Source organism: Pleurodeles waltl, chromosome 1_2 (assembly GCF_031143425.1).
Source record: "Pleurodeles waltl isolate 20211129_DDA chromosome 1_2, aPleWal1.hap1.20221129, whole genome shotgun sequence".
Lineage (NCBI taxonomy): Eukaryota > Metazoa > Chordata > Amphibia > Caudata > Salamandridae > Pleurodeles > Pleurodeles waltl.
The window spans coordinates 514689574-514716926 of record NC_090437.1 but is presented as its reverse complement, the minus strand read 5'-3'; the positions used below and the strand labels follow the sequence as shown (position 1 = coordinate 514716926).

General features: G+C 38.3%; 1 protein-coding gene across 25 annotated transcripts in view; it reads left to right on the top strand.

The window, feature by feature from the left end:
- Window positions 1–27353, top strand: part of CAMK2D (calcium/calmodulin dependent protein kinase II delta) — a 624934-nt gene that overhangs the window by 467750 nt on the left and 129831 nt on the right. For 11 of the 25 annotated variants that reach the window (XM_069242021.1, XM_069241993.1, XM_069242016.1 and 8 more), the window contains exon 14: window positions 22345–22398. The exons of the other annotated variants lie outside the window; for them this stretch is intronic. In XM_069242021.1, the coding sequence (XP_069098122.1) occupies window positions 22345–22398 (54 nt within the window). The remainder of the gene's footprint in view (window positions 1–22344; window positions 22399–27353) is intronic. 25 annotated transcript variants of the gene reach the window in all.

The window sequence follows — 27353 nt, the reverse complement described above, 5'->3', positions numbered from 1 at the left end:
TCCCTGATATTTTGGTTGCTGGAAATCTGTTTAGTTCTCAGTCAGTCCTCGGTATACATAAAATTATATTGGATTGGTGAATATTTATTAGTAAACACCTCATTCACAAACTGTTGCAGCTTATAATCCCCCACGTGCACGGTTTCCAGGCTACAGAATGTTTTATACTATATTAATTTGAGAACCAACTCTCTTGATGCTTATTTTTGTTTAAACTTTCATCTCCCATGCTCCCTTCATCTGCTCTGTTTTTTTTGTTTGTTTGTTTTTGCTTCAAAATGCCACTCTTTCCTTCATCACTGAATGCTGGTCCCTCTAGTTCTGGATTTATTGTGCTTTGTTTTTAGCAAATAGCAAGAGAGAGTGGTGGAGAGGACTACTTCACCCTCAAACAATTTCCGTACATTATCTGTTGTTTCTTCTGTGGTTCTTTCTGTAACCTTTTCTTCCACAGGTCACTCTGTACGTGTGGCGAACTATGTATCCTTACCCTCTTCACTTTTTCACAGCCTGCTTATTGTCAGTTTGGATATTTTAGCACTGCTTGAGTCATAAGCCATAGCCACTAATACTATTAAACCTGATTCAGAAGAAAATGAAGTAATGGAGGATTTGCCAAGTCTGAGTGGCATGGTGTGAAAATCAATGTGCCCCCCTTTAAACAAAGATACATCATTTAAAGACAGTGCTGTACTAAGGTTTTTGAAATTGTTTTCAGCAATTTTATCTAATTCAAATAACCTGTCTTTTCCCCCTTTATTATTTTTTCACTTTTTAGGCATTTTTTGTGGAGTTTGGATTTAGTCACTCTTTTCAGCAGCAGCTGTTTTTCCAATCCCTCTTTACCACAATCCATTTATCGTTCTTTCCCCTCCGCCTTACATACAACTTTTTCTCTTAAAATAAAGTTACTACTGTATATACTCGGTGCCATGATGTTTCAAACCCACACAGTCACATTTTCTTCTCCTTCTTTCTCTCTGACTGGTCAATTCAGAAAAGGAAATCCAGTTCGAGTGTTCAGATGATGGTGAGGATCTTTATATGCCAGATTTTTCTTTCCTCCACTTGTGTTAATTTCAAAATAAGAGATGAAGTGGTTGCATTGAGATCTGTTATCCAAACATTAGAGGCTGCCAAATCTCAACATGTCCAGCAGGAAAACATAGCTGTTAGTGTGTCTTATACCTGAACTGTTGTGTAGTAGTACAGTAACTCAAGCAATGTGTTATTGTATGCTGTTTGGTTGTGGTGTCAAAGAGGTCATCTTCTACAAATGTCAATTCAAGCAAGAGTTTAGCATGTAGCACCATTAAGCATGGACACAGTAGTATACCTCGGTATGATTCACAACCAAAGAAGCTTGAAAATACCTCAAATATCATTATTTTTCACAAACTGGGTGTAGCCATCATTGATGCAGCAGAGGTACCACCCCCAGAGATGTAAGAGTTGTACTGCATGCTAGTTACAGCTGTCTATAACAGTCTTAAAAGGGGCTTAAAGGCCCATTTACCTAGCTTATTTAGAGCCCATGACTCCTTTGCCACACACTGTCTTCTGTTGTTACAAGTACTCTGCATCCTGTCTAGATGAAATACATAATAGATAGTGATGTAGTTCCCATAGCCTTTAAATCATAGGTTCACATTAGACTTGGTGCACAGCAGAGCTCATTTCTCACTTTGCCTTGCCATTTCCTGAAATCATTAGTTACAGTGCCAATCAACTGAACAGAAAATTCAAAGAACTCCACAATACATTAAATTTACTGTCTTTTAGAAAACAAGTCTCGGCTTGCTTGGTCCTTTATCACATCATTTTTGGACAAAACTCTGATAGTCTACCCTTACAAAATACCTTGTTGGAGTAGTGAGAGTTCGGTGCTGTTGTAATGCACATAAAATATTGTGGGCAAAAGTAATAAAGATTGAAAGTGTCTCATCTCCACAGTGAAATGCTTTCCCCTGCTATTTTTCCTTTTCAACTTATGGGTGTACTCTGTTCAGTGGTAGAAATGTTATTCTGTTAATTACTGTTGAATGGGGTCTGTGCATTAGGAGGCAGTGGAAGTGCCAGTAGGGAGCCAACCATACATTGTGAATGTTACTTTTTGTATTTATTTTCCAGTTGAGGTTTACATTTTTGGAAGTTTTTTTTTTTTTTTTTGTTTTTTTATGAAGTCCCATTTTACATGTCCAGTTAAACATAGCTTCAGATTTAATCAAAAGCATGCTGCTAATTGCCCTTTCAACTAATTTGCGTAAAAGGGTATCCTGTTTTAAATAGTTTGGACCTAAGGGTAAAGGACAAATGTTTAATTCTAATGACCGTATTTACATGTACAAATGTCATGGAGATCTTCGATTTAATGTATTGCAAATCAAGGGTTGCCACAAGAATTATACATTTAATTAATATAACCTGCAGGAAATAATTATAAGAAGAACAAGTGCAGAAATGTTGTCAACCCTGAGCTTGCCTACTTCTATGTTGATATAGCCATTAGGTACCTACAGTATTTTCTTCCTTAGCTGTTCAAATCTTTCACTCTTATAGCCATTGTGACGTTTATTAAATTACATTGTTTGATGTAATGCCTCTTTGACTTGTGATAAAACTGTAATTTTCAGATTTCTTAGAATTTTTTGTTCAATTGGTGCTTGTTCATCTGACTGTTGTACAGTTGCAACATTCTGAGGTTGACAAGAACCAGCTATATGACAGATTCCATTGATCACTCAATGCCTATCCTATAAATAATACTTCAGCTTTTAGAATACGCTGTACCTTGTTTAAACCAAAATCAAAAATCGAGATGACCACCTTTAGGTTTACATACTAAAGGTATGGTACCATTTCAGAATAAAAAATATCCCTTTTCTTAAAACAAATGACACAAGAACACCAGAAAAGAGATACAGGTTAGATAAAAAAGCAACACACGACAAAAATCAAATGAGAAACGCTCTGGCATAATGGATATGAGTGGGTGTCTCTAACCTAGAGAGGAGGGGAGGGGCACCATGGTAGAGGTAAGGCTAGATATATTAGAGTACAGCCATATTTATGGATGCTTGATGCAATAGGTGTGGGTTGAGGTACTAGGCTGGCATAGATTATCTTGTGCATAGGCAGAACTAGAGGTACTTAAGTACCAGCTGAGGTAGAGTAACCAGGTGTTTGGTAGGGCAGAGGAACTGGTGTATAGGTGAGATATATTTGCTAGCATATAATTGTGGAAAGAGATTCTAGTTTGGAGTCAGGAGTAGGAAACGGGGATAGTGGAAAAACACAGCTGATGGAAAAGATAACAACATAGGTGTATTAGAAGAGGAAAGGAGCAGAGAAGAGTGAAAAGAGGGAAGGATGTGTGATTAGTTCCACCCCACTTTCCCCTCAAGCAACACAGTGCTCAGCTTCCAAGAGAAAGTAAAAGAGCAAGTTGAATCCTCATAATAATAAAGGATTATATATATATATATATATATATATATATATATATATATATATATATATATATATATATATATATATATAATATTCTTCGATGCCAGCCATTTGGAAACATTTGAGGAAATGGGATCATGGAAAATTATCCAGAAAAGGATTGTTTAATTTCTTTCTTAAAAATCAGATGTAACCAACCAAAATGTCATCCACACAAAGGCTTTAGAGGCCAGTGAAATAATGAATCCTCTGAAATAGAGTAAATTATTGTGGAATCTCTATACTTTTTTTTTTTTGGTTATGAATCATATCGACTAAATAATCTTTAGAAAAGGGAGAATGGTAGACTTCGATATTTGCAATACCTTTAGCATCAATACATAATTATTTTGTTTTCTTTCATGCAAGTGCTCTTTAAACTTCTCTACCCTTCAGTATTTAAGCCCTTCAAATAATGCCGCACTTAGTCCATCTGTAAAGAATGATGGTGTCAGTGTTTCCTGAGTCTGTGGGTAGATGTTACCAAGGAAAGGCAACATCACACCTGTGCATTGACAGTAGCATTTCTTCCCATCATCGATGTATATTTTTAGTTGAAGGTGTATTTTTGTTTGTTTTTTTAAAGGTTTTGATAAACTATGCATTTTGTCTTTATTTCTTCATTTTACGATTTTAAGCTGTTGTACACAAGTCAATATCTCAGTTTCCAGTACTTTTCCTGACACTTCTAGCTCTGACATCTGCCTACACAGTAAACAAGTAAATTATGTTTCCTGTGAAGATTTTCTCTCATATTGCTTTTTTTTTGTCTCACCTAAACAACTTTGCTAAGAACAGCACTTCTTATAGTTAAGTCACATCTTCATATTGTACCAGTATAGCTTTATAGGTCCATATCACACATCCTACAGCAATGCTGTTTGTACGTCTCAGAGATTAGTGCAGTAAGTGAAGGGCTCTTTTAACTTGGTTTTACCGATACAGGTGGAAACATCCATGAATGTGTTGTTTTGTTGCAACTTGGTGATAGCAATAGAGACTTGTGACAACGACATTGCCAGATGTGCAATTCATACCATACTTCATGCAGCACCTAGAGTAGTGTCATTCTGCAGTGAAAGCTTTGCAGGGTTCTGTTAGGTAACCATAACACAACATGGTTATGAATATGGGGAACACTCTTGGGTCCTCTTGTAAAACATTGAGTGAATCTGTAAGAAGCAAGAGCCCAATTCTTAAGGAAAGTCCTGCATCTTTACATCCCCCTCTATCAGCGTATAGGAATTCATAGAATTTTCTGGATAAATGACTGGAAATCCGTGACAGTCACAGGTTTCTAGGCATACTTTTTACAGAGTCCACCTTCGCCCTGCCAAAAGTATCTGTGCATCTTTGCTCGTGTGAAAGTTTACTTCTTTTTTTATCCACAGGGAAAATATTTTTCCTTATGGGAAAACCACTTTGCCTACACCCCACCAATTTTTGGGGTGGTCCAATTCTCTTCTCAACCTTGAAAGGATTTTACCTCTGCCCCATGTTGGGAATACTTTCTTTTCTGGCCCTTTCAAGGGTAGGAAGGTTTTGGAGAAAAGGCTATTGAGATTTTAAAATGGTTACGTGTTGATTAGTTCATAACAGCCCTGAATTGACTGTTCCTAACCCATGGGATTAAATCTGCCCACATGAAAGTGTTATTGAGATTAAACTGTAAAACCACCTTTTATGAATTCAGAAAGTGGTTTGGTTTTTGTTTAAAAACAAAAAAGCTGTTTGTAAGCCAAGCTGACACATGCAAATAGTGTTGTGAATAGGGCCTAATTGGTATGAACTGGAGTAGAAGTAGATTGGCATACACAAAGCAGCTTCCACTTAAATGCCAGTTTGCTTTCTTCTCGTTCTCCTACCCAAGCAAGAGCTGCTGTTGTGCCAAATAATCAAGGTATAAAATAATTGTTTTTGTTTACTTTGTGAACATTAGTAGGTAAATGGGAGCCATGGTTTGGTGGAATGTAAATTCCTCAAGTGAGCAAATTGGAAATCTCCCAGTCATAGAATAAGCTACCTTGGGGTGGAGTCCAACAACATAGTGCTTTCCTAAAAGTTAGGTGTTACTGGTTAGTGGCTAGTTTTAGTTCACTCCTTTCAGCCTTTACCTTCTAGTAAACAGCAAACTTGAAGTTGTTCCGTTTATTAAGCCTACCTTTTCTCTCTAAAACAAAAGAATTAAAATAACATTAGATTGATGATTTGTTAATTCCCTAGGTGAGTTGAAGACTAAATTGCTAGTAGCATAATGGAACCTCTGCTCCAAAAGTTTGACTGGTGGTAATATTCTATGGGGAAATGGCACGTTACTCACTTTATTCAAGTCCTATTGCACTGAATTATTTCTTAGATGATTGTTATGCCACTGTTGTAGAAGTATGCTTTTGTTTAAAGGTAAACTTTGCTGCTCCTGATTTCATAGCAGTTGTGGCTTTCATTATTTAAAATGGCACATACAATGGAAATGATGGAGCCTTTGACCCCTGTTAACAGGATAGGTTAATGGTCTGGCACATCAGGTGCACTAGAAAAATTAGAACTTTGAGAATGTTTGTAGGATTGCGACATCTGCATTAGTCATATTTCAATAGTTCGAAAGTATATGTATAAAATATCAGAAATATGGTCTTTCCTATCATAGCTCACCAAAGCCACTGCCCTTGAACAAATCTAGCAAATGTTGTTATTCAATAACTCAATTATCTTCTTTTGTACTGTTTGATATGTACTAGTGGACTGATTTAGAAAAAGTAATGATTATAACAAATAAGTGTCTTGTAGAGAAATTAACCAGATTTTGTTCATTTTCAATAAAACAGATATTTCTTCAGAGGAAAAAAACTAAATGTTGTGTGATAACCAAGAAATCAATTAGCTTTTTTATTTGCTATGATCACTTGCAAATTGTTTGGATAGACAAACATCATTTACACCTTAGCAAGAGGTTTGTGAAATTGTTTTTGTTTTGAACTGAAACTAAAATATTGACTCAACAATTGTCCCCAGGTATGCTAAAGTGAATGCATTACCAATCATGGGTTACTAGTTGGTTTATGATTTAGTAGGTAAGCCTAAAGTAAGGTTTAAGAGCACATTCTGCTTTGTGGCCACTGCAGTAGCATTTTTCAAGCAAATCTGCAGATCTGCAACTCAGTTTTTCACTCCTCATTTTAAGCAAGTTCCAGCCTAAAAAGGACTCTAGACATATAATCAATTTTTAACAGCTCTTACATGGCTGTTTTGCCCAAGGACTACATTAGGCATATTCTCCTCCTATTGATAGCACTTGGAGATGTGTTATTGGAGAGATGAAGATAATTGTCTTGAAATATAACTTATCTATCATGGTGTTTGATATAGCCCAGTCATCTATATTTTCCCTTTTAAGAGTGTACTACAGGTCCACCATTCTAGAGCACTGTCAGTAGTCCGGAATTAATGCAATTCTTGTCATGGGTAGTTGAATCTGAGCTGGATAAGTTCTTAATTTGAGAAATAGACAAAATTATTTCAAAGACACTAGATAATTTGAAAGGATCACATCTAAAGGCTGTTCAATTTAGCTTGACCCCGTTAATATGTTTTGGAAAGTCTGAATGCTTAAACCTAGTTAATCTATTACGTGTAACAGCTTCGTCACCGCCACTCAACCTGTGTGTGTGTGTGTGTGTGTGTGTATGTATATATGTATGTGTGTATATATATATATATATATATATATATATATATATAATGTAACATTGGGATAGATGCAAAATCCACCTCTCCATAAACCTTTAAGGGATAAATTGGGGTTTGATTAATTTGAAAGGAGGAACAAGATTTCTGTTTGAAGCACTGATGCCCTCAAGAAACATTTTCATAATAAAGTCTGTCCTTATGGGCAAATGCACTAAAAAAAACTACTTTGTTCAACGAGTCAATGTGATCTGCCATACTGTACATTTACGTTAGAATAGTAGAGAAGCTAACTTTGTACAACTGCTGCATATCATGACAAATTATTACAGTCAATGTTTGAGGGATGTAGGGTGCATCCTTTCATTTGCAATAGTTTGAATGAGTGAAAGTGAACATCCATTTGTAGATGATTCCAAAATATAAGAGAAAGAATATATGATATTTTATCCACAGTTCTAAAATATCTTTTTACTTGATGGCATCCTGACTGATAATGGTGCCACAATAGAAAGAAAGAAAGCCTTTTTTTCTATTTTTTCTTTCTTTTTTTTAGTGAGAGAGAGAGAGTTAGATGTTAGAAGTTATTCACCACATCAGTTGGTTATTTTAAAGTAGCATGCACATTTGCTTGCATTTTGCATTTATAGCAACATAACTCCTAGCAGTTCATGAACTATTTTATCGGTCTAAACCCTTTTTGTTATCACATATGTCTCTTAATCAAGAGAGAAACTATAGCCCTCTTATAAAGCTGTTTGTGATTAAATTTTTATTAAAAATGTCCAGCAGTTAGAGAATAACTTGCCTGAAAATCCATCTTCTCATAATAGTATTCTTTCTTCCCTTTTGAACTTTGTAATTCATTCTTTTGCTATTTTCTCCTCAAGGACTACTATCCCTTTTATTGTCTCTCTCTGATTTAATTTCACAATGTTCTTGATGGTTGATATGTTTTTCCATTTTGTTCTAATTACTTACCCTATGTTCAGTTGTTAATTTTTCCTCATGTAATTTGTGACCCACGTATTCATTTTCAAATGGGCAAAATTGCATGTAGCATATTCTTTGATCTGCACTTATATGACTCTTTAGGTGTTTTTTATTGCCTTTAAATTTAATTCATTTTATGTTGACTAAATATATCCATATTAACAAAACCACAGGAGTCCACCCCCTTTATTAAAGCAAAGCTTATACTTGTTGGGAAATCAGCAGCTATGCATGATCTGGTCATTGATGTGGTGTTTTCCCTTCATATAACAATAATTTAGGTAAAGATCCTCTTTTCGTTACATTTAATAGGTGCTAGTTCTTATTAAAGTCTTTGCCATTGCTAAATTCATTGGAAGTCAGAAAACGTGATTTTTTAACTACTCATTTTTTAACCTTATCAATACATTTTCCTACATTTATATTGCTAGGCATAAACATATAGGACTACCCTGTGTTCTTGGGAGGAAACCTGAGTACAAAATCAGAGAAAGATTGTCCGAACTGACTTTAGACAGCAACTTATAATAGTTTTAGATGTGTTAAGGAGCATGCATGGCTTAAAACAATTTGTCCTGGATAGTGCAAAAAGTGTTGTAGTTGCCTTGTGGTGTTTGAGCCCATTACATATGTACATCCAAAAAAATTCCATAATATGGTGAAGTGGTCCAACAATCAGAGTGCCAAGTAGTGGTTGTAAATAAAGTAAAAACTGTTGAGAGAAAATTATTTTGTATTTTTCTGGTTATTTTGTATGGCAGTCCATTATTTGATGGATACTTGTGCCACCTGTGTTCAATTTCATATAAACAATATCATTAATATTTTGTTCCCAGTCTCTTATTCAGGACAACATGGATAGTTGTCTCTCTAAATCCTTTCTATTGCAGAATTCTCCATACATACATTTGCTGAACTGGAGGCAGAGTACCCCCATGTTTTTTTTTTTTGTTTGTTTTTTTTTGCAACTTAATGACCTCTTTAACAGGACAGCCTTAATACTCTCATATCCCTACTGTAATGTAAAATCAACTGGAACTGAAAGCAAAGTTTATCATGTGTTGATTACTGATTTCTGTACTTGCCTATAAAGATACATTTGCATATAGTTGCCTATACATCACATGTTACTGGATATCATTTTATCACTTTTTTTTTCATCAGTTTAATTACATCATTTTTGTGTCCTCTGTAAAACAAAGAACTGGGTTGAGGATATAGAGTTGCTTTTACTTCCCAGACTTCTCTTTTGAATGTTTCATGTTTTGGGGTTTTTGTGTAGATGTTCTCTGCACTGGGCCATGTGTAGCACCTCGTGAGATTAACTGTGGGCTTTGGATTTTTTTTCAGTGCTGAGGACATTGCTATACTCACTGCCTGACAATTATTGTAACATCTTTGCCTGTTATTACATCTCCCCTGAAAATACAACTGTTTTCCCCATTCATATTTTAAGGAGTTATATTTGAGATTTGATCTTCTATAATGTTATCCACCTTGATTGATTTTATTATGAATGCTGCATGTTATTTTCAAAATTATACTGCTTCATTTCTTTCTGAAACCTTTGGCCATTTTACTTGAATTAATTTATTGTACTGTCTTGGTTTTCTATTCTTTGCTCTCTTTTTTTATCATTTATTGTACTATTTCATTAATGTTTGGAAAACATATTTTGGCAAAAGAACAATAGAAGTTAAAAAATAAACGCAATCTTGGGAGAGGTCTAGGAAGAGCTAAATTCAAAAGTCCTAGCCTTGCGAGGCTCTGCAAAGCTCACCTATTCAGACTTCAAATGAAACAAGAAAATGAATGGACCCATCCCTTGCTACTTCTGAAGCAGTTACTTGTTACTGACTCTTCATAGATGTGACTTTATTGGCTTATAAATGTATAGTTTGAACCTATGTTTAATCTAGTTTTGTTTTGTGTGAAGCACTCCAACGCCCATGTGGTGAGGTCTGAGCTATGTAAATACCACCAAAAAAAAAAAGAAATAGGTCAATATAAAGCCTAGCATAACCTGACTTTTGGCACAACTGAGTTTTTTTAAATTATTTTATTTTTAACAATGACATAGTAATAATGCTTGCTTAAAAGTCTGGGTTACTAGAATTAGCACAAACATGCTGACAGAACTGGTTCTGTTTTGAGTAAGAGGGCTCCAGTGCACTCAGCAGATGGAACTTAAGAACTAGGGTATGTCTGGTAAAAGTTGATCAATGCCTTCACAACATCAATGTCTTTTAGATGCACTCTGAAAGGTAAGAGTACATATATATAAATACACATCTCTGAGTAGTTCCTCTGTTTTCGGTAGAGAGCAGTCTACAACACCACCTGTGCTCTGAATCTGCTCATACGTATATAACATTTCAAACAAATCCTCTTAGAAAGAAAGAAGATGGGCAGTTCAAAATGCAGTTCATTGTGCCAGTTTTATTGAGCGGTTAGAACCTGACGTGTTTTGACCCCATAATAGCTTTTGACAAACTGCACTCTAGAGTGCCAGTCTTTTTTCTGTTAAGGAGGATTTGTTTGAAATATTCCACAGTGACTTGCTTTCACAATGGAGCATGCAGGTGAAAGTGGCAGTATATTATCAAGAGATTTGAAGTGTGCTTGTATGTATGTATGTATGTATGTGTGTGTGTGTGTGTATATATGTGTGTGTATATATGTATATATATATATATATATGTCTTGCCCTTTATTTTGACTTAGAGCATTATAAAAGTTACATCTAGTGAATCACACAATCGTCAACTAAAAACATAAGTAAGCAATATAAATACACAAATAAGAATAATAACTGTTCTCATGGTTCCGATCTAAAGTCCAAGAAAATTTATAAAATTGTAGCATTGTTTTAAAGTCAAATGGCCACTAAATTGGGAGTTTTGAGACAAACATTTTGCTGGTAAAAGCTACTGAATTTAATTGCTGGAATTTCTACTGCATCTAATACATCAAGGTAAAAATACTTTACAGTTTTCTTGGAACCCCTGATTGGCAAAAACGGTATACTTTGAGGTTCGATAACTTAAGGCTAGTCATACCGAACAGCATTAAGGGTTGCCAGAAGTCAGCCCTTTCGTTCTAATTTTCCAAGCCCAATGTAGGAAACATGTAATAGCAAACACTGTTGCCTTCTATAGGATACTTTTCAGTATTCTTAATGCCTCCCAGTATTGAGTGTACTGTTTCCCTAAAGCCTGCCTGCATGTCCTCAAGAATATGATTTTCAGAGAGCCAAGTTTAAAGCCTAGCCAGGACCTGCCTACAAAAAATATTTTTACTGTTACCAAGCAGGCTTTTAGGTCTGTAATTAACTGGCAGATCTTTTTTCAATTTTTTGTAAATCGGAATATTAATAAAAATGGTTTAATAAAAATGGTTTATAAAGCACCTGCTTACTCCGAACTGAGTGTCCCCGTACTGTCACAGAAACACCAACCGGCCCCAGAACCTTGACCCACAAAAGCCATTACTGCTGCCTAATGAACCAGGTCTTTACAACTGCCTAAAAACAAGCATTTGCAATGCATTTGGTCTCGTATTTGTGAGAGTTACAGCTATTGGTGGTGTAAATGACAATGTCTTTTAACCATGTGTTTTGTTTTGTTGTATAGTGGAGTGGATGTTTGTGGAGTGGAGTGGAATTGTGTGTGTTAAACTGTGGCTCTTGGATTTGCCTGTCAATCCAGAAGAGAAGCAACAGGTATTGCAGCTAGGTCTTGAAAGCAGAGTACATATGATGCACAAATGTGTGAATCGTAAAAGGGCATAGTTCTGACTTGGCATGTCATTATCACAAAGGCTGATAAAAAGGAGCACCCTTTAGGTTGCTGTTCAGAGTGGTGCAAGCAACAACAAGAGGGTCAGGGGGTGGGTAGGACAATCCCAGCTGCAACAACATAGAATGGGCAATCTGTAAGAAACATGTGGGAAAGTTACAGCAACAGTAGGGGTAAACGGCAACCATGACAGTGGCAAGTAGCAACAAAGGAGGCCAAAAAAACACTGGTGCAGGCGACAATTGCAGCAAACTTGGAGGCTAGTGGCAAGGGTAACAAGAATATTTTCATTACAATATGCACATTAAGCAATGAAAGTAAACACACGGCGAGCAGACAACCAATGGAGCCTCTCACCAGCAATCTTGCAAACAAAAAGCACAACATGCTTTAGCAATAAACATTGTATTCATGGCCAGTGGGGGTATAGGGTAAACGGAACAAGTCAGGAGTGGAAGAGGGGAGTATCAGACAGGGCATTTAGGTTTGTGGGGAGGGGTGTAGAAGACAGGAGAGGATGTGATGTACCAGCCAGAGCTGCTGACTTTGGAACTGGGGACTGTGTTGGAATCTCGGTATCCCCTCAACACCCTGTGATTCTGGTCAAATTACTTAATCTCCCTGTTCCCACAAAAATGAATGCGTCCTTGTGTAATGTAACTTGTGCTCATGTAAAGCACTCCAATATCTTTATGCCGATTTTGCACAGTATAAAGCAGCTTAATATTTCCAGCACTCACCATTTATTTGATAAGGAAGAGATCTGTGTACGCAGTTAAGGCTGGCCACTGTTGTTACATGTCATGTGTTATGATGTTATCTGAGTCAGTCATTACCTGTAACATAGGGTACACACTTTAATCCAGAACTTTACCAACTATGTAGAAGTTAAATTTTCCATTGTGTATGCATGCACTGCACACTCCTTTGACACAGAAGACTTGTTATTTTTTACGCTACAGGTTAAAATGCCTCCTATTGTACATTCAGGGTGACTGCCCACTGCATATGCTAACGCAGCATGACGAGCAGTTAAAGCCGACTGAACAGCGGTTCATACCATAGAGAATAGCTAATGAGGGCTATAAATACTTGACATGGGCAAACGGACCAAACACAGGTTGAGTGAGGATAGCCTTCACACAGAGATAAACTGGACACTGGAGGAAGGCAAGCACTGTAACCGGAGCAATGTGGGTCTTTTAGAAGATAAATCTGGCTCATCCCTAGGAAAAGCTGGTTTGAGAGATCATCTCAAGCTATTTAGGTAGAGGAGGGAAGTCATGCAACTTAAAGAAGACTGCTAGACTTGTTTGTCGGGAAACAAGGCTGCTCATGCACTGTGTCCCCATCGGACGTTGAGCATTTCTGTGCACCTAAGAAGTAGGGTTTTCACAATATAGGACCTATTGTGTGAACATAGCCATAGACTACCTAGCAAGTTGCCAGCACAGTCAGTTCCTGCAAGGTACTGTGTGTTGATGTCAGTTGCTGTCTGTTCTGAATGGCTCTTTGCTTGGTGTAGAGGGTTAAAGCATGGTCTGGTATCGAAGTCTGGCTAGAGCGTGCCATGCTGAAAGATAAGGCTGTCGTAAAGCGTGCTCCGTAGGCAAACAGTAACACATGCAAGAGCCAATTAAAACTAGAAAAATGTGCAGTCTAAGATGTGAAGTGTGAAACTACACAATAAGCAAGATTACGTAATTTGCACAGGTACTGGGTTATTTTTGCATTAACTTCCCCTCAAAACACCAATGGAAAAACTACATTTGTAAGGAATGATCAGTGTAAAATTTGGCTTAATATTGTTTCACAGAAATGAGAAAATACGGAGGCCACTCTTCACATTTAGGAAGTGTTCTTTTCAGAAGTTTTGTAATAAAATGATGCATGCAGTTCACCCTCTCCTCATGGATGGGCCTCCAAACAAGGCTCCTGTAACACTTCACAGGGTTGGCGGCGTCGATAAAGGACTACGAGGGAGGCCAGAGTTCTCAGTGCTTACCCCTGACATAGGTAAAGGGGAGGAGGAAGCAGCCGCAGCCTGAGGAGGGGGGACGAAGAGTGAGCGTCAGTGAAATGTAAAGCATAGCATCTGTAAAGTGGGCACCGCCTGTGAAGTAGGCACCGCACTGAGCCAGGAAAACACGTGTTCAATTAATAAATAAGTTCCTGAACAGACAGCAGACTACCATGGTAGGAGGTGGGAGGGACGAATGCTGCAATTGAAGGCAAGCAGGTCAAGCAGTTATGGGCCTGAAACACCCACAGTGTAACAGGAGCAACAAAGAAATGATAAAGTAGTCCATCAAAGCAAGAAATAAAGATCCAAAGTGGAATTATAAAGCAGTTAGTCCCTGCTCTGAAAGAGAAGAAGGAGGGACAAAGAGGCAGAACTGACCACTAACAAGCAAGGAATTTTAAAGGACACTAAAACACAAAAATGAAATCACTTTAAGCCCCCAAGAAGTATATTAAGTATACAAGAGGCCGTACGCTTATGCTTGACCTAACCAGCTCTTAAGTTTCTTAGCGGGGACCTTTCACATTTAAGATTTTATGGCGGAAGCACAATGCCTGAAGGAAATTCTCTTATTAATAGGGATCAAATGTAACCTGCTAAGAGCAGCCCCAGTAGAGGCTCACCTTGGGATGTTTAAGGAGGTGTGCTGCCGCATTTTGTACACTGCATTATGGCCAACCTACATTGAGGCACACCCAAATACAACACATTACAGTAGTCAAGCCTTGAGGTAGCTAAGGGCCTGGACTACAACTTTCCTGGGTTTCATCTGAAGGAATCCTAAACAATTTCCCTGTCGGGAGATCTGGCCCTCAAAGGATAAATTGGCATCAAAACAGATATCAGTATTTTTTCATTTTCGGCTGAGGTACTGGAACAGGTGCTAATACCTTTGTTCACCAAGCTGAGAACTAGAGTGAGGGCTGTTTTCCCACAAGCAGTACCTCAGTCTTGTCTAAGGCAGCTTTGAGACATCCATTCTGCCAGATCTACCAGGCAGGATTTAAGCCGGGCAGCAGATACATCACCATCCTGGGCAAGGGTGACAACAAGCTGCATAGGATATGATCCTAAATCTATGATGCTCAATGACATCAGCAAGGGGCACATGTAATGATTGGATAAAGGGGGGCTCAAAGATGAGTCTAGTGGCACTCTCTGCTGCAGCGGCATCACCTCCGAGGTGACCGATTGTTGAATCGCCTGGAAGGTACGATCCTGGAGAAAGGAAGCAAGCCACCGCAGAGCCCACTCCCCAACTCAATACTTTTGCAGCCGTTCCAGTATGGTGTTATGGGCGACAGTATCGAAAGCTGCACTTAAGTCCAGCATAATTAATGCAGCAGTCTTCCCGGAAAACTGTTATCTGTCTCAGGGATTCCCTTCCTAACTGCAGCGCTGACTCTGTCCAAAACTGAGGGCGGAAACCTGACTGTGTCTCGTGGAGTAACTCCTGTGCCTCAATAAACTCCCATCAGTTGTTCATCACGTGCTTTTCAGACATCTTGGTGAAAAAAAGAAGCAGAGAAATAGACCTCAAATCTTTGGGTTTTGCAGGAATCAGGAGAAGTTTTTTTGTTTTTTTATATAAGCAATGGCACCCCAATGGCCTGTTTCCAACTCACTGGAACCTGCCCTGCTGTAAAGGACAGTTTGAGAAAGTCATGTAAACCTGGGAAAATTGCCTCTTTGCCACTCTGTAGAATCCTACCTGTGGCCAGATCTGGAGGGAAGCACCATCTCACTCTCCCCCATAAGGTGTGTACCTGATCAAGATCAGGGACTCTAAACTGGACTAGCCCTGCCTTAACCTGCCTAGGTGTAAACCATACATCAAGACAAGAAGCCCCAGTCCCCTCCTTCAGAAAAGTCAAGTTAAGAACCTTATCACGAAAATAGTGGGAAATTATGTTACATCCTACTTCAGTAGGTGTAGAGATCGGGACCACACTCTCTAGTGAGGACAACGTTTTTACTATAGAAAAAGGTTCCCAAGAAGAATTCTTTGATTGCTCAATTTGATTGGCATAAAAAATACAAGTTTTTTTTAAGTCTGCTTATGGTAGCTTCTGAGAGCTATGAGATAGGTGTCTTTCTCCTTTTGGTTACAGTTGCAACGCCACTGTCACTCCAGATGTTTACAAACCTTGTTTTAATACCCACAGTTCTTCATTAAACCACTCGGCTGAGGGTTTACTCCGCCTTGCTGTGTGACATGTATTTGGAGCAATATGGTCCAGCTCACCTATGATTCACTTCTCTGGTTGAGAGTTTGTTTCTTCTACATTTTTTGATGGAATAAGGTGATTTGCTGACAAATCTTCCATAAAGGTTGCCGGAACCCTTCTACAGTTATCCTGCCTGCCTGCATTTACCCTTGTTGATCTGATCAAGTGAGAGGGATAGGAGGCTTGACCGCTACCCCATCCCAGTTAGCAAAAAACAGATCTAATGAATGACTTTTAATGGCAGCATCACGCTTGGATGGAGTAATGTCTTTGCCCCTCACGATTGTATAGCTCAGGGCGGTGAGTTATGGAGCCCCCTCTTCAGGATGTGATAAATACAGGTCTCCAGAGATACCATTAAATCCCAGGACCTTTTCTTTCTTCATCTGCCTTAGGGCTTGCTCCATTTCAGTTAGAGTGAAGCATACCGACTCCCTGACTTCAGTCATCCCTCACCTTCCAGTGGGAATTATAGCAACACATTCTGAAGCAGAATCTTTCTCCTTATGCTTAGCCTGTGCCTCTTCTCGATCCCACTCTATTATAAGGTCCCAGAATGGGCTACCAATTTGTCCAGTTGAACTACTGCTTCCAAAAAATTAATCAATTGCATGGGGTACCAGCTTGATACTAGCTTCCAAAGGCCTTTTGGTCCTTCCTCTCAAGTGAATCAGTAAAAGCTGTCCACTGGGAAAATTCCCATCTCCTTTCAGCCTTTATCAGTGTAGTCTTATAGCTCCTTCTAGCAAGAGCTATTGCTGCATGACTGCCCTTCTTTATTGCTTCTAATAAGCGATTTTTCGCAAAGGCAACACTCGTTTGGATACTTGCTAGGGGCGTTTTTGGGGGAGCAACACCTAACCCCTCTTCTTGACTATCACAAAGTGGCTTCAGTCATCCCATTAACTGACAGTTCATAGTTATGAACTGCATATTGGAGGCGCCATTTAGATCTATCTGGGCCAGATTACCCACAAATATCTTGTATATTTTTGTATGCACTATGGTGTTGGCTGAAACATTTGACGTTTCTCCTGTTGTTCATGTTCATTTTGTTCATCTTCACCGGATGTTTAATTGTAAGGGACGATAGGTTTGAGCTCATAAAGAACCTACCTTGAAATTTGATAATCAGAGTTTGATGGTCACTGTTTGGCCTTGGGACTATTTCCATACCATCCAAAGAGGGCCAGAGTGCCTTGTCCAAAAACATATAATCTATGTTGCTAGTCATGGGCCCTTTTCTGAAGGTTTGGGTGTGGGAGAGTCAGATCTTGCATTGCCTTTGACTATTCTTAGACCATACCCTGCTATCAAATCCTCAAACTGAACTGCCACAACGGTTGATTTTGTTTTATCTAGTTCAAATGCCCTAGATCTAATTTGTGGGTGAAAAAAAAGAAGCCATCTGCCCTACTTTCCTATGGTCAAGATTGAGTCTCGTATTAGTGACCTGCTAGAAGTTTTGTGGGCAGTCCGATTAAAATGTCCTAGCGTGTCAAAGAAGGTTTGCTGTGTGAGATTGTGTGTTTGGAGGAACAGATCTGATACACATGTTCGCAATGACTATGTCTGGCCCCATGAGGAGTGGTTATTTTTATTTCTAGGCCCAAAATATTGCAGCTGTTTGATGGGATTACATTAGCTACTGGAAAACAATCCAGTGTCATCCAGATCAGAGAGCCTCCTGAAGCTCTTCCCGCCGAGGATGGCACAGCATTTACATTAAATGTAACAGCCAGCTCTGAATACCGGCTCCACTGCCTACGTCCCCTGAAATAGAAGGATGTGGTATTGGTTTATGACCTTTTCCCATTGAGAGTCTTCATGCTTAACTCGGATTCCAGCTAAATTCCATGACAGCATCCTAAGGTAGTCATCTTGCAATGGCCACCTCTCTGCTCTAAGGGGGGACTAAGCCACAGTCCTGGACCTCAAATTTTAATTGCTGTTTTTCTGTGCCCAGAGAATTATGTTGGATTGCCGTCCCCTTTGCTATGGTGCTTGGTTCTTTTTTGCTATGTAGCACATGGGAATTAGTATACTCTTTCCCATTCAGTACTACCTGGGATGCTGTGATCACCGTGAACACTTGTAGTCAGTCTCAGACAGATTTAAATCATCTACAGGTTTAGAAGCATTTAAAAAATAAACTGGTGATTTTTCCGTCCTGTGTCCTGTTGTGTGTATTGAAGGTTTTGGGGCATTAAGTTTGTATCATTTGTGATCTTGTATCAGGCCTGAACCACAGGTCCAATGAAATTAGCCGTTCTATCAGATCATGTGTTTTAAATTTCAATTCTATGTAGTCAAATTGAGAGCTAGTATCGCTAACCAGTGTAGCGTAAACTCTGTCCTCCTTTACATTGGATATGCAGCCCCTGGTGTACCTCAGCCAGTGGATACCTTTGTTGGCACATGGTTCATGTGATTCCCTGTCTGCGTGCAAGTTTTAGGGGCATTTATCATATAAATATCATGTGGCCTGTTCAAGCGCTCATAGGGCTCAATGGTGTTGGGCTTTCCTTGAATACTTTATGTAGTTGGTTCTCTTTCTAGATATTACAATTCTAGTTGAGATCTGGTGAATATTAGGGAGATAACTCCCTCCAACCAGTTTTACCCTGGCATTAGGTGGCACCAGTTCTTCTTTATCATGTTTGCCCATAATAAGCCGATCCACTTAGCCTGTATGTGCATTCAGGCATTGTTTGGTATTTTGCTTATCAGGTACGGATGAGACTTTTTTCTTACTATCTTTTGGTGTCCTGGTGATGTTTACGGCCAGGGCCAAGAGTCTATCTAAATTCTTGTTAGGTGGCTTGGTCAGCCTACCCATGCACTCATGCAATCCTGCGATCTTTCTTCTTAGTGAGTTTAGCTGTTCTGATGTATCCATTCCACCATCCCCTGTGGTGGCCATCATAGGTTTCTTCCCTGTGTGTTCATTCAGTGTGTTATCCTTGAGGGGCTCTAATGCTGCAAACTCATTAGAGCACTCTGTATTATCTATGGGAGAGGTGACTCTATACACTTGCTCCGCTAGATGGACCCGTGGACGGACTTCTGGGTTTCTTTCACTAAAGCTCTCTTGTAGAATGGTATTGATGTGTTTTATCTTTTTGCTGCTCCCGGGGTTGCTACCAATATCTAGTTTGCTAAAGTATGATCTAATGCCCTTCTAAGTGTTTCCTATATCCCCTTTTCCTGAGCCTGGACCTTTTTCTTTTGGGCAATGAGACCCTTGTCGTCTCCAGTTAGTTTATCAATTTTGTTTAAAAAGTACAATATTCTGCTGAGTGCCTAAGGAGTTTTTTCACTCCCGACTGCATCTGTTAATTTATCCCAGGCTTTCTGTTTCAGCATTTTGGCAAGTTGAAATTGACTCCACAGTGTACACACAGTTACAACTATTTCAAGGGATATATGTTCTCATGTAACCACTCAGTGGCAACAGCAAAGCACAATTGAAAATTGGATTGTACACGTACGCCAACATTTAGAATGGCTAAAGACCGCACATCTACAATATTAAGGTGTCCTACGTGCCATGAACTGCCTTCTAATAACCTTTATACTATGCCCCCCTTTGGAACGTTAATACCAAGCAACCCTTGCTTGGAGGTATATCAAGGCTCCTCTGCCCTCCCTTTTTCTAACCTAGAGCAGGAGCAAAAAAAGAGAGAGAAGGTAATCAGTGGATGGAATTCAGAGCAGATTCAAGGAACTCTTCAAGTAGTTGAGCGAGTGGGGTACGCCATCCAGAGTCTCAATTACAGTATTTGTAAGGTCACTCAGAAACAGTGCCAACGGTTAAACAAGGGCGCTTCACTCTCTGTAGATCATGTAGCCACAGAGCTTAGCAAAACAAAGAGATAGCTAACCCAATCCCAGCTATAGCTGATATTGACCCCTGCAATACCTCTGGTTTGGAATTGATGCGACGTGCAAGGGTATTGTGAATCATTTATTTTTTTCTCTTCATCACGCTTCAGTTGAAGCATCATGGCCCAGGTGAGGGCATCTCATTTTAGGCTGTCAAAGCCTTCAATCCTTAAAATACACACAATCCTTAAACAAGTAAAAAAAAAAACCTCTTCACTCTGGGCATTAGGCAACTGTGTTTGATTTCCAGTGCAGTCAAAAACAAAGGCGACTTTTGGCCATTTAGCCTGGATTACGTGATGTTTTTACTTGCAGTAGGATTGTGTTACCTCTTCAGGCTTAGAGTGCTGTATACAGAAAAGAAAGAAGGGAACCCTGAGTAGTTCTCATGTTTTAAGCAGAGAGTACTTCCTTTATATGAAGTACTCTACAACACCATTGACACTCTAAAACTGCTCACTTTAAATGTCTGTTTTTCTAGCAGTTTTTAAGCACAGGATTAGCACAGTGCCAAGCTAGAAAGTCAACAAAGGGTTTGCCATTTATGCAACAAAGTCTTTACTCATGGGATTAAATAGTGCCATCTGTGCAGAGCTAAAAAATGACAATCATCATTTACAATTCCAGGCACGATGTTACAACTTTGGGTTGGTTAAAATACCATCCAAATCAATCTGGAGTTAAAAAAAGCAACCCCTGACACGTGTTTCGCTCTTATTAAAGATCATCATAGAGAGGTATAACAACACAGTAGGTTCATGGCCTTTGCAACCTGAACATTCGTTTGTAACATATATGGTATGAACACTAAGAAAAATATTGTACTTTATATCTTGTATGTACATGAAGGAAATGTGAAAGGCACGTTTAAGATGAGTGGTTCTTAACTGTATCCCTACCTTTAGCTAGGAAGTGATATGTTTTGTATACTGTGAACAGTGCTTACACAGAGAGGCTTTCATAGTGCATTGACAAACTGGTGAGTTTGCTACATTGTATGGAGGACGTTTCCTCACCGTAGAAGTCTCTAAGAAACACCAGTAATAGTAGCAGCAGTGAAGATTTCCTTTTTCATTTAACACAGTGTTAGCTGTGTTTCTGTGTCAGTAGAATATTCACCTATATTTTTAAGATGCTTCTCTTTTTCTGAGCCTCAGAGGGGGTGCTTCTACTCCTGGAGCACACTCCAAGAAGCTCCAATCTCTTCCTAGGGGCATTCAGTAATGTAGCCAGTGCCACAGCAGAGGAACACAAATTAGGTAAATATTGAGGTGTGGGTCTTCAAAATTGGTGGCAACGCCTGCTGTCCTTACCAGTGCAGAACCACATCTTTGCGAATTGGGCACCCTCAGTGACAACTCACCTTCAACTTCACCTGTGCTTGAGACCATTAACATCCTCTTCACAACACTAACTTATTTGTCTCCCCATGTGGCCTCATTAGCAGTTGCCAGTAGGAAGGAAAAAGTTGTGCAAATCAGTCTATTGTAACTGAAAAAATCATAGAGCTGCTTTACAGTAGCAGTTTTGGCTTTACTATGTCTCACTGAGTGCTCACTTCCGATCTTGGAGTGCCCTACCCCCTGCCCCAAACAATGTTGCATAAATAAATCAAACCCACAAAGGAGTTTGAATAATACTGAGTTCCTAGAGTTGGTCTAGTTATCTGTTTTATACTGCAGGGTGTTTGAGGGTGTGCATTTTGTGCTGTACTGCTTATAATATACAGGCCAGGAGTAATAATTTGGTGCAAGGTGTATTATAGTCTTTGGTGTAGATATGAGAAGCTTAATCAAAAGTATGCAGTAATATGGAATTGTGCTGTACATTCTGAACGATTGACTGATACACAGACACATGAATTGCATGTAATACCAGACAGTAGTATGTGTTTCTATGTATAAATATGTATACATAGATTTTTTAGGTATACACATACTGAAGTGCATGACAATGGTAGTAACTAGTAGTCTGCAAAACAAGCAGGCACCCTATCCAACATTGTTTTAATTTTTTATAATTTGTAGTAACTTAAGTCATTAAACTTGTAAAGTTTGCATGGCCGTTGTCCAGACTGTGTAAGGCATAATTGTATACAATGAACATCAAACTAGAATACACTCTAGCAAAGGACCAAACCTGCCATCTTGCTAGTATTTTTGGTTTAGCCGACCTTTGTGTGTGATTGTATGCTAACAACTTGAGAGTTCTAAGGCATGTCTTTCTATTTTCTGCACATCTACAGATAAACAACAAAACCAACGTAGTAACCAGCCCAAAAGATCCTACCCCAGTGCTGGTATACCTGTACTTTTCCTTTTCCCCCTCTTCAAACTCCTTTTAATTGTTTGTTCCTCTGTTGTTTTCCTCTCTGGCTTTTAACTTTTATTTTTGCTTTTAACTTTTATTTTTGCTTTCTTGAGAGCTGAAATGGATATTATTGTTGTTGCAGTGGTTTTGTCGGGGTGGGAGTGGGGACAATCCCTGTGAACCTGCATTTTCTAATGTACCAACCCCTGTCATTTATGTTAGATATGTGGTATTACTAGAAGTACTTGTGTGTAAGCATGTTTTATTAGTCAGTGAGTACTGTGTGCATTATGCTGCTCGTAGCTCTTCAACTGATGAATGAGTTTTTCATCACTTATCTGTAAGTGTTCTATTTTGCCGTGTACAGATGTGAAGAGCTTACTAGATTGTAACCAAACAACAACAAAACAGACCTTATTCCGATTTCTTTCTCTATCCTGCTTTTAAATGTCAGTTGGTTGCACTGCTTTACCTTTTGGGATCAAGAGGCACCAGATCATACATTGCTTGTTTATATTTCACTGTTTCCACCTAATTTTAGTATTGGTTATGAAAATGTTCTAAAGGGCACCATTTTATGAACAATGTAGGTAGAAACTTTAGTGGCCAATATAAAACTTTAATACGTGGGTTTGGTGAGAGAATTGTAAGATAATCTTACTGTACCCATCCTAGAGCTGGAAAGATAAAGGCACAGCATGGTTTTTCAAAAGTATGATCTTAACCGAAATAGGTTACAACTTAATTTTCCCACCACTTGGACATCAAGAACCAGTTCAGTGGGCAACATGAGATAACACCTTCCTGGAAAAGCTACAGGTTGATATTTCTTCGAAATGTTCAAGACCCAGAATAAAGAAAGTAGACCCTGAACTTTATTCTTTGAACTTGAGTGCAAACTAGTATAACTGTGCTTCTATCTTCTCTTTCCCAAGACTCAGTTGTGTATGCTATTCTGACCTTGTCAATTAGCCAGATGCTTAAGGAGCTATCAAATGGTTCACATTGCTTAGGACTAGGGCACAACCAGGGAATTTGTGGCAAATGTAAAAAAGAAAGGATCTGTTCATAGAACAGACAACTTTTCCAATGCATCCCAGAAAGGGAAATGTTACCAAATTTAAGGAAATATGACATGGTTAGAATGTAAATTAACTTTAGTAGGGCAGCTGAGGTTTGTGACTACTCTTTTCTTTAATTATCGGTTAGAAGACTGTTTTTCATATATTAGAACAGTGTGAGCCTAAATTATATGGTGGAATTTCTTATGTATCAACTCTTGATGACGGTAGCAGGACACAGAGAATGGAGTACATTTTGATACTGTCTGCACCTTCTTGGTTCATTTTATCTTTCCATTAGATTGTCTCTCAATTTCTTGTCTTTACTTGCAACAGAAAATGGTAAACGTAAGCATGGCAGCATATGTACATAACTGTTAGTTTGTAAACTTATAAATACACAGGTGCCACAGTATTTATTCATACAAGTCATAAAATGCATTGCAGTAAAACCACTTTTAATATTTCTCTTGACAGTTTCTTTAGTTAGAAAGTGAAGTGCTCAAATAGAGCATCTTTTAAAAGTGGTCTTGCATATATGAGAATCCATTGCTTCAAGTTAAAGCCACTAACATATAGCAGACTATAGCCCCAATGAAATAAGCCATTTATTTAGACTTTTCCTCATTCAAAATCTTAAACTGTGAAAAACTCAATGTTCCTGACAAGTGCTGGCCATAAAAAAAAATGCCCTTTGATTCTGCGAACACAGCGGAAATTAAGCTGTTTCATGCTGAAATATAAAAGAAATTAAAACTGTTTCTTCACTAACAATAAGCGTGGGAGTGTAAGTGATCCCACTAGACTACCCATTATGCCTCTTTTTTAAAAATTAATGTTCAAATGAAGTAGCATCTTTTTATTTAGGTAGTTGCTTTAATAGGGCTTTTGTTTTCAAAATATTTTATGTGTAGTGTTATATCTAATTTTCAGCTGCTATGTAATTGCCAGTATGCTTGAATCCATGAAACACATATTGTTCAAATATGCAGTATCCTTTATCTCTCATAAGACATAGACATTCTTGGAGGTGGTGGAGCAATAAGCTAACAGTCCTTCTCGCATGTGCATACTAAAAACTGTCTCCAAACCTTTTACTTCAGTTCATATTTTGGATTTGCTGAATAACCTTTAAGCCTGGTTATTTGTCTTTTAAAGTCTCATAACTTCAGTGAGTTTCAGATCAAAACACCACTAAATATGCACTTGACAATGAGCATTAACCAGTTAAATGTTATTTTAAGCTGAGAAACATTATGGGAATCATGATTCTCTGATCTTCATATTATGCCTTATTTTGCTGAGAGCCAGAAAATTATGTCTGTGAATTTTCATGAGTCACTGATTTGGTCCTATAATGTTAAAAACTCAGAAGCATTCTTTCTGGAGGCCAGCATTATAATGGAGCAAAAGAATACCCCCTTGAATATCAGATAAAAGTATGAGCACTTAAAACCCGTTAATGTGGCTTCTCTTAGCCAAGTAGAAAGGAGGAAACCTGAAGTGTAGCCTTCGATGGAAGGTTTGAGACTTTTAAGCTAATTGACTAATTAGGTTTGAACATATTCTACCCTTACCTTGACCAAGGCCTACGGGGGAGCACCGCACATAAATTCTCTACTCTTATACATCTGTTGGGATTTAAATTTTTATGTGGCATATCAGAAACTCTTTACTGATTAGTATCACATAATTAAAACTTCTGTAGGAATTGGGCTTTCAGTGTTGAGAACACCAGTCAAGAGTATGAGCTCAAGATTTAAGGTTTTCTCCACCTGGTAGTTTTGGTGTAATATTGACAAATACTCCACTTTCATCCTTGTTTAACACATGAAGGTAGCACAGTGGCTGCGTTCTTGCACTTACTATATTACTTTTAATGGGGCAAACTAAATAAACTTTTTTTTCACATGAAGGCAGGTGTAATTAATGGAATTAGGAGCATGGCCTTTAGTCAGGTAGATAATGTCATTTACTGAGATATTTTGTGGCCTTAAGTACTCTCCAGACATTTTCCTGGTTGTCAGTAGGCATAGATGCAATACTATGTTGGATGTGACAATTACACATTATTAATAGACATAGTTGCATTCGGCCTAAATTGAACTTTGGAGCACTGTAACATGTTGCCAGCAATTTGAAGAAAAAGTCATTCATATGCATTTAATTTTCAGATCTTCTACATCTCACTATCTATTTTTGGTTCTGACAACAGAACGGCCTCCTGCCCGTTTAATGAAATGTATAGCTTTATTCAACAGATGTTCATTTTGGGAATGTACATTTGATCTGCCAATGGGCAAAGCTCACTCAGCATTGAGTATACAGGAAAAACATTATTTTTTGAGGGGCGTAAGAAGACTTGAAAGTATATTTGTATGTCTTCTAGGGTTAGAAATACCTCTATTTGTGAGTTTGATTATAAATGATTATGGAGTGAGTGTTAATGCACCACCAAGAAGGTGGAAACACCGGATGCTGAAAATTGAGTAAAACACTTAAATAAATATAACATTATTACTTCAGATTTCCTGAAAACGTGACAGGATGGTTTGTGAAATCTATATATTTAAACAGGCAGATAAAGCATGTTCCATTTTCAATAACTATTGCTCCAGAAGGACTTGCACTCTGAACTCTGTTAGATTCTACCTAATCAAAGTACCATCTAATTGTCTCAAGCTAAGAGCCAGCTAATGTAGAAACATAAGTTAAAGTTTTAAGTTTCCTGCAAAGCAAACCTTTAGTCTTTCTCTGTGCTTCACTTGCCGAGTTGCGAAGCCCAAAAATTTGCACTGGAGGTAACACAGCTAGAAAATAACTGATTCTTATGGTATCAGCACTGTTGGCTATCATTATCACGTCCTTATTGCTGAATGTTTTGAAATACAAACCAGTAAATGGCCATGGTAAGCTGTTTAAGGCTCAAAGTTGCGATTCAATAAAAAATGAACATGTGCTTCTAAAAGATACATGTTAAAAACGATATATTGTTAATTCCACCATAGAATCCTCTGTAAAAGCTTACAGCTTTCTTGTGTCTGAATGTGTTAACATTTAATTAGAGGAAGAGACTGTCCTTCACGTTTAATTTGAAAATCCGGATTCAGTATCTACAATAAAGGTATCCTTTGCCATGGAATGGAATGCACATAGTCTTCAACTTCACTGGTTACGATCCTCATTTCTTTAGTTTGCAATGTATATATAAGAGACCTTCACACCAAATCCTGCAAACTGATGTGACTGAGACATGGTTTAATTTTTTGGCACATCAACAGGTTTCAATGGGAGAAAAAGCTTTCATGATTTGAGGAGAATACCTCAACATATTGGAACGATCCTGCAGATCGCAGTGATTTGCAATTTGTGTAGGTAATGAGCTTTCTCAGTTGTCACAAAGAACTACACCTCTTAATGAAATACATGCCATATTGGGTCACCAGAGGTTTTAAAACTGTGATTCTCAGTCACTGAAATAATACTTCTTTAAAACTGTATAAAATGCAAGGCTTTGGGAAGTTTAAGAACATGGTAGGTAGTTCTGTTTCAGAAAGTGTTTTTGTTAGATATCATTGAGGGACGACTAAATAAACCATACCTTAAAGAAAAGGTTAGGGCATTACAAGAAGGATTGATTTATGGTGCCACATATAGAGCATTTGTTAGGTCTGATAATTAAACCAATGTGTTGGAATATTGGTACTCCCACCAGTGCCGGCATTAGTGGAGTGTTAATTATACCATTTCCAAGAATAGTTTTGAAATATTTCAAATTCTCTTAGTAAATATTGGTGTTTCACCAGTGTCCAGTTGTGCTCAGTAAACTGTTCTATCTTCTGTTACTAGAGGACAGTGGTAACAAAGTCTTGATCCAAGGCCT